At 36.2% G+C, this 8,503-nt stretch overlaps 1 protein-coding gene across 1 annotated transcript; it reads left to right on the forward strand.

Annotated features, from left to right (window-relative positions):
• The first annotated feature begins 1,845 nt into the window (after nt 1-1,845).
• Nucleotides 1,846-6,841, forward strand: LOC109179556 (calcium-transporting ATPase, endoplasmic reticulum-type). Its single transcript, XM_019329054.1, has 8 exons — nt 1,846-2,120; nt 2,574-4,120; nt 4,197-4,318; nt 4,580-4,858; nt 4,942-5,325; nt 5,425-5,534; nt 5,621-5,849; nt 6,112-6,841. Exons 2-8 carry the CDS (start codon nt 2,653-2,655, stop codon nt 6,670-6,672), a joined length of 3,153 nt encoding a protein of 1,050 aa, XP_019184599.1. The 5' UTR covers nt 1,846-2,120; nt 2,574-2,652; the 3' UTR covers nt 6,673-6,841.
• The last annotated feature ends 1,662 nt before the right edge of the window (nt 6,842-8,503 follow it).

Raw genomic sequence — 8,503 nt, forward strand, 5'->3', positions numbered from 1 at the left:
ATTATTTTTTTTTTATTTTTTTTTGGTTGTTAATAATTGTTTTTTTTTTTTTTTGGATAGGAATAATTGTTTTTTTAGGAATTAATAATTGTTCTTTTATTTTAATTATAAGTTTGGAAATAAAAGCTTGTAATTTTTACGTATGTTCATTTACATATGCAATTCATTTATGTTTATTTATAAAATTATAAATCAAATAAATAAAGAAATAATTAAAATATGTAGATAAAATGGTGGGTCCACAAAAAATTGTGAAAACTTGAAACTAATGGGAAGAAGAGATTTTGTGATTGAGTGAAATATTAGATGATGAGATGAATGTTGGGACCCACAAAAATCTGGGGTAAAATTCCCAACTATTGAGGATGCCCTAATTAGGCAACCCAATTCATCCAAGTAGCCTGGTCCAACTCGATTAAATATTCCATCAACTTGGGCCGAACAATCCAACATTCAATTACATTTAATTAAGCAATTAGACCAATTAATTATTTAATGGACCATTTAATTAACCCAATTAAATAAATATTAATCCAATTAATTTAATTAAAGTAATTAATTTATCAATCAATTATCTACTACGGTCCAACAACATTATTTAAATTTTCAATGCTTACAGTTGTTGAATAGCAAACTTCTCCTTCCAAAACTCTGGAGAAGAAGACATCTTCTTCCATATATAATTTATGGAAGAAAAACTATTTTGCTGCCAGCCAACAATTCTATTTTTTTTATAGCACTGATTAAAATAGTGGTGATGTAAAAAGTGATCTTTTTATTTTTTTAAATATAAAAAATATTAATCAGTAATATTTACTTTACACATCTTATATTAAAATGTCATATTCTTTATAGGTTACATGATGGTATCCTGCTAAAGATCTAGTTTAATTGAAACTTTTTGAAGTTTAACAACTTAATTTCTTGGTTTAAAAAAGAAACAACTTAATTGCTCTTTTGGTTAATAAGTTAGATGGTTTATTTTACCTTTAAAAAAAAAAAAAAAAAAAAAAAAAAAAAAAAAGTGGCAAAATACCTAAAGGTCATGCATTTGAATTTTGTCAACACCTTCTCTATCGAGTTTGTTGCATAATGTCTTTCTAGAACGCTTTACATATTTTTTATTGTTTGTGTATTATTACATACATGTATATTCTCGAATAGTGAATGCGAATATCCCTATTACAAAAATGATAATAATAATAATAAAATTGTGGCAAAATTAAAGAATAATTAGGATGGTATATCAAATTTTAAATATCTTAGAGCAAGATTATTATTTTAAGTTTTTTTTTTTTTTTTGAAATTTTGTTAGGTCATTTGGCAGGGAGACAAAAAGGAAATTGAAAAAAAGGGGCATCCAACGCCCCCGGTGGACATGTACATTGCAGATGGACGTTGCATTTTTTTCTTACTTTTCTAAAAATTCCAAAAAAAAAAAAAAAAAAAAATTTACAATATAATTTGATTTTTTACACGCTCTAAATTATTAATAGACTAATAGAATAAGGGTTTTTTTTTTTCAAAATGACCCCTCAACTATTATTTGACTTTCAATTGCATCCAATCTGGTCCCTCGATTGATTTTGAAAGTCGAGGGACCAGATTTGATGCAATTGAAAGTCGGAATGTAAAATCAAGAATGAGCAATAGTCGAGGGACTATTTTGAAAAAAAAAAATTCAATAATATAATTTGAGTTGTTGTTTTTCTCCTTTTTCCTAAGTTATGTCACAGAGTTAATATGATATAGACTGACTTTTTCACTTTTAATCCTACTTTTAAATTGACTAATTCTTCGATTTTCAAATTATTATCTTGTTCCAAATTAATTAATCATAGTTCTTCAAGTATCAAAATTGGTATAAGCCTCACTCCGTCTCGTAAAGCAGTTGAAGCAAGTGAAGTTAAAAGAAAAAATTCTCTCTAACTGCTTGAAGATAAGTCTTACTTCTTTCCGTAAAGCAGTTGAAGCAAGTGAAGTTTTTACAGATCCAGTTATGAATGCCAAGCACTGCCTTTTGAATCAAGAAATATTCTCCAAACCACCCTTTCCAGGATTTGTTTCCTCATCTTTTTGACTCACATAGCCGCATCTCTGTATTCTACCTTCCTCTGCAGGTTCTGTCGCTACATTTTCAGTTCCCCATTTTGTTTTTACTTTCAACTGCTACTAAAATATGAGTCTTTCTTACTTACTATTCCAAAACTTGATTTTGTTTTTTCATTTATGTGAGCATGCAATAACCTCACTAGTACTGATAATTGGTAAGACCGTGTATTTTGTTTTCCGTATGAAGTTGTTTTTTTTGTTGTTTTTGTTTCTTCTTTAAGTTTTGACTATTTCAAGGAAGGAAATTTTATGAGTTTGTCAGTCCCAGAATCCCAGTTTAATTCTTGTTTTTTTTTCCTGGGGTTAAGTGTCCTTGGCTCTAAATATTCTTCTCTTTTTCCCCAATTTTCTGGTATCTTACAAGGTTATGCAATTTCTAGTTTCTCTTATTTTTTAGTATTTAGCAGTATTTTATGTTTATTGTTTAGCTGACATTGCTGTTTAAATATAAATATTTTTAGGAATTTGAGATGAATTAGGGAATTGTTTGGGTTTGAGTTGGCCTGACAACTTAGCTTGAGAATTGAGATACAAGAGCCAATGGATGAAAGGCCATTCCTTGCTTGGTCAGTTTCAGTTGATGAGTGTCTGAAAGAGTACCAAGTGAAGCTTAACAAGGGTCTAAGCACATATGAGGTTGAGAAGCGGCGAGAGAGATACGGTTGGAATGAGCTACAGAAAGAGAAGGGGAAGTCCTTGTGGGGACTATTTTTGGAGCAGTTTGATGATATGCTTGTCAAGATCCTTCTTGTTGCAGCCTTCATCTCATTTATTCTTGCTTATTTGCATGGAAATGAAACTGGGGACTCTGGATTTGAAGTCTATGTAGAGCCATTTGTGATTTTCTTGATTCTAGTTCTAAATGCCATTGTAGGAGTTTGGCAAGAGAGCAATGCTGAAAAGGCGCTTGAAGCTCTGAAGGAGATGCAATGTGAGTCTGCAAAGACATTCAGGGATGGATATTCAGTACCAGATTTGCCAGCAAGGGAGCTCGTCCCCGGGGATATTGTGGAGTTACGAGTTGGTGATAAAGTACCTGCTGACATGAGGGTTGCGGTTTTGAAAACCTTGACCCTAAGAGTGGAACAGAGCTCTTTGACAGGGGAGGCAATGCCAGTTGTAAAAGGCACCGAGCCTATCTTGATGAGTGATTGTGAATTGCAGGCGAAAGAAAACATGGTTTTTGCAGGAACAACTGTTGTGAACGGTAGCTGCATTTGTATCGTTATTAGCACTGGGATGTGCACTGAAATTGGTAAGATACAAAAGCAAATACACGAGGCATCGATGGAAGAAAGCGATACACCTTTGAAGAAGAAGCTTGATGAGTTTGGTAATAGGCTTACGACTGTCATTGGCATTGTTTGCCTTGTCGTGTGGATTATCAACTACAAATATTTCCTCACTTGGGAGGTAGTGAATGGATGGCCAACAAATTTTCGTTTTTCCTTTGAAAAGTGCACGTATTATTTTAAGATTGCTGTTGCCCTTGCTGTTGCTGCAATTCCTGAGGGTCTCCCAGCTGTAATCACAACTTGCTTAGCTCTAGGTACAAGGAAAATGGCACAAAAAAATGCTATTGTTCGAAAACTTCCCAGTGTAGAGACTTTAGGATGCACAACGGTGATTTGCTCAGATAAAACAGGAACACTGACTACAAATCAGATGTCTGTCTCAGAATTCTTTACTCTAGGAGGGAAAACTACAAGCTCACGAACTTTTCGTGTTGAAGGCACTACTTATGATCCAAAGGACGGTGGAATCATTGACTGGAAGTGCTACAATATGGATGCCAACTTACAAGCCTTGGCAGAAATATGCGCTCTCTGCAATGATGCGGGGATTTTTTTTGATGGCCGTCAGTTCAGAGCAACGGGCTTACCAACTGAGGCAGCTCTAAAGGTTTTGGTTGAAAAGATGGGAGTACCAGATTACAAGGCGAGGAGCAAAATTCGTGATGCAATGCTTATTTCAAACTATCTAATTGATTGCAATACAGTGAAGTTAGGTGAGGAATAAAGGCCTAAACATATGGGTTTACAATTATAATTTCAGCAACTCACTAAGCATTTCTATTTGCTCAGGCTGCTGTGAATGGTGGATGAAACGATCAAAGAGGATTGCAACTCTGGAATTTGACCGGCTTCGCAAGTCCATGAGTGTTATTGTTCGGGAACCTAATGGGAATAATCGACTTCTTGTCAAGGTTGATTCTTATACCCGGATATTTTATACCGACTCTGATTCATTTGTACGTGCTAACTTTGCAAATAAAATGGTGTTTTGTATTTTTCTTTCAAAGATTTCTTTTGGATGCTGTTATACTCGCAAAATATATAGCTAGTAGCTTTACTTACAGATGCTGATTTTATTCTTAATTAAGTGGCCTGTGCACTATGATAATCGCTTTTTATTTTTAGTTTTTTTTTTTTTTTTTTTTTGCATTTGACCATCACTGTTTCTGTAGGGGGCTGTTGAGGGTTTGCTGGAGCGTAGTTCATATGTGCAACTGGCAGATGGGTCCACTGTACCGATTGATGAGTGCTGTAGAAAACTTTTACTGTTAAAACACTCAGAGATGAGCTCAAAGGGACTGCGGTGCTTAGGATTAGCATACAAAGATGATTTGGAAGATCTCTCAGACTACTATTCAGACAGTCATCCCGCACACAAGAAACTCCTTGATCCTTTCTACTACTCCTTGCTAGAAAGTAATTTAATCTTTGTAGGGGTTGTTGGTCTGAGGGTGAGCTTAAGTGTATATAGTGAATATTATGTTATACCGAAAAGCTGAATTCACTGATTTACTAAAATTGAGTTAAATGACAGGACCCACCTCGCGAGGAAGTTTACAGGGCGATAGATTCCTGTAGAGGAGCCGGGATCAAGGTGATGGTGATAACTGGAGATAATAAGTCCACAGCAGAAGTAGTTTGTCGTGAAATTAATTTATTTTCTCAAGGAGAGGATCTTAAAGGGAAAAGTTTTACTGGGAAAGAGTTTATGGGTCTTTCATCCCAGCAACAGATGGATATATTGTCGAGAGTTGGGGGAAAGGTTTTCTCTCGAGCTGAACCCACACATAAACAAGAAATTGTGAGGGTGCTAAAGGAGATGGGCGAAGTTGTTGCAATGACTGGAGATGGTGTCAATGATGCACCTGCACTAAAACTTGCGGATATTGGAATAGCCATGGGTATTACTGGAACCGAGGTAACCAAATATAATATATCTAAACTCTTCCTGACTCACTTGTTACTTCTCACCCACAATGGCACTTGCACATTGTTATGGTCTGAATCGTTTTTCTAGGTTGCCAAGGAAGCTTCGGATATGATTCTAGCAGATGATAATTTCAGTACAATAGTTTCTGCTATTGCACAGGGCCGCTCCATCTATAACAACATGAAAGCCTTCATCAGGCAAGATTTGTAACATTGATGTACACACACACACAATTTTAACCATTAGCATTATTTAAGTCATGCATGGTTCCTTTGATGTGCAGATACATGATATCTTCTAATGTTGGTGAGGTTATATCCATATTTCTGACCGCTCTTCTCCAGATACCAGAGTGTATGATACCTGTTCAGCTGCTGTGGGTAAATTTGGTTACAGACGGTCCACCCGCCATTGCTCTAGGATTTAACCCTGCTGATGTTGACATAATGAGGAAACCACCCCGGAAGAGCGATGATGCTCTAATAAACTCATGGGTTTTCATTCGCTACATGGTCAGTGTTGCTATTTATTTATTATTATTATTATTATTATTATTGGATGAAATATGGTCACAATTATTGTCTCTTGTTAGGATCAAATGCTTACCACTATGCCAAAAGCTATAGTTTATTTCCTTATAGCTGATACCTCATTTCTTCATGTTAATACTGGCGGCAATTGTGATCGAGTAGTACGCGACCGACCAAACTAAGTAGTTGTGCATTTAATTTGTAAATTAACTTGGCATTAGTTGGTTTGTGATCAAAATGGCAGGTGATCGGCACATACGTGGGGATTGCAACTGTTGGCATCTTTATACTGTGGTATACTCAGGCTTCTTTCATGGGCATTAATCTTGTGAGTGATGGGCACACCCTTGTGGAATTGTCACAGCTACGCAACTGGGGAGAGTGCTCATCGTGGTCAAATTTCAGCGCGACTCCATTCACAGCGGGTGATCATCGCCTCCTCACCTTTTCAAACCCATGCGAATATTTTGGTGGTGGCAAAGTGAAGGCAATGACACTCTCACTCTCTGTGCTCGTCGCTATCGAGATGTTCAACTCTCTGAATGCCCTCTCGGAAGACAACAGTCTGGTCACCATGCCTCCCTGGACAAACCCTTGGCTTCTCGTTGCAATGGCAATCTCGTTGGGGCTACATTGCCTCATACTGTATGTGCCATTGCTTGCAGATGTGTTCTGTGTCGTCCCGTTGAGTGTAAATGAATGGTTTCTGGTCATCTTAGTTTCAGCACCTGTTATTCTTATCGATGAAATCCTCAAATTTTTTGGAAGGAGAAGACGGAAGAGCACCAAACTCAAAGCTGCATAACCTGTTGCTTCACTGCTTGTCTCTTCTTACCACTGTATGTATATACTATATACTCATTTTTTACTAATCGCTTTCAGTGTTTGACAGTGGGAAACTGTATTATATTGAATCCTTGTAAAAACTTGGACTTGTCGTCTTAGTATAACCACATTCTGGGATCTTCTTAGTACTTACTGAACAAGGTTGATATACAGCGAAAAATTATATTCATCGAATAAAGCTCAATGAACCAGAACTTTTATCAAGTGAATAATAGGAAAACCGTGGTGTCAAAATTTGTAAACACAATTTGAATTTATTTACATATTAAAGTTCAAAGTGTTGGATTAAATTCAGTGCCAAAAATAAATGGATACATAACCTCTAAAGGTAAGTAAAATTCCTCTTAAATGCCTCCGCGTGGACTTCTAGAATCACTAGCAGTCTAGCACCCAGTCCGCTCCCGAACAATTGGCCGTTCGCCTGCGCAACCGCTTAGAGAATCCACACTAGTAGTTATTTAGGAGTTATTTCTACATGAATTCTCTCCACTCAAAGTTAATAGCTGATGTGGGGAGGAGTTATTTCAAAAATATTTCTTATGCAAAGTATGGTATATTTGTGGTCCCAATAAGTAAGAGAAATAATTAAAATATAGTGAGTTAAATGGTGGGTGCATAAAAAACTGAGAAATAACTCAAAATTGATGTGGAGAAGGGTTTTTTGTAATTAAATGAGATGATAAAGGATGAGGTGGATGCTGAGACCCACAAATAACTGAGAAATAACCTCAACTGATAAGGATGCTCTTAGCCTGACTCACCCAACCAGTCAGGCAAGATTCAATTTCCATCACTTCCAACCTCAACTTGCTCAAAAATATAATGTCTCTGTCTGAGATAATGCCTTGAGGCAAACTATGCAATCCGTACACTTGAAAGGGTGGGACAAGGCTATGAAATGCCCATACTTGGTGAGTCTGAGAGCGAAATCAAATCCGAAATGAGAGCAAAAAGGCTTGGTTCAAACCTAAGTTTGTGTGCGCCGACACTTGCGGGTACGAATGTTGGCTGGCTATGCCACCAGGTTACTCTGCCTTCTACTTTAACTGAATATGGCACATGGGCATTGTTGTGCCGAACACCTTCTGCTTTCAGCAAGGCCATTCCAATAAAAATAGAGGTCCTGTGCGACATCTAAATTTGGGCCCCTTTCCACAAAAATATATATTAATCTAGATTCAAGGGAAATATTGAAAAAATCCCTTAGCGCCTGATTTTTATTTTTTATTTTTTAAATTTAAAAAATTTAAAAATTATTTAAAATCACGGCGACCAACTCGGCGCCTAGGCGGTCGGCCGCTGCCTAGCGCCTAGGCGCGATGTTCTTTGCAACCCTGGTCAAGGGCATCCCAATTGCTTGGATCATATATGTCAAATAAAATTGAATAATTTGGTTTATCATTGTGACCACCATAGTCTAAATAACTATCAACATTTTTATCATCATAGTGATACTTATCATTGTTGTGGACACTATCATTTAAATTTTTTTCCAGTCTCATAATCACATTGATCTTCCTTATGAAGATTAGCATCAAATAAATTTTTCTTTAAAGAATAAGAAAAGAGATTAGGAAAAATAGAGATTAGAGATTGAATTACAAGAATATCAAAGTTGTTAAAATGTTTGATGCCCGTTGGCCCGTTAGCTCCTAGCCGGTGGATTTGCAGGAACAATACAAATGTAAATACACTATGGAGGTAGAGATAGTATGAAGACACCAGAAAGAATTAGTCATTGCATTATGAAGAAACAAGCCTTTATAGTACAAAGTGATGTAGGTTACAAA

This window comes from Ipomoea nil, unplaced genomic scaffold, assembly GCF_001879475.1.
Source record: "Ipomoea nil cultivar Tokyo-kokei standard unplaced genomic scaffold, Asagao_1.1 scaffold0927, whole genome shotgun sequence".
Lineage (NCBI taxonomy): Eukaryota > Viridiplantae > Streptophyta > Magnoliopsida > Solanales > Convolvulaceae > Ipomoea > Ipomoea nil.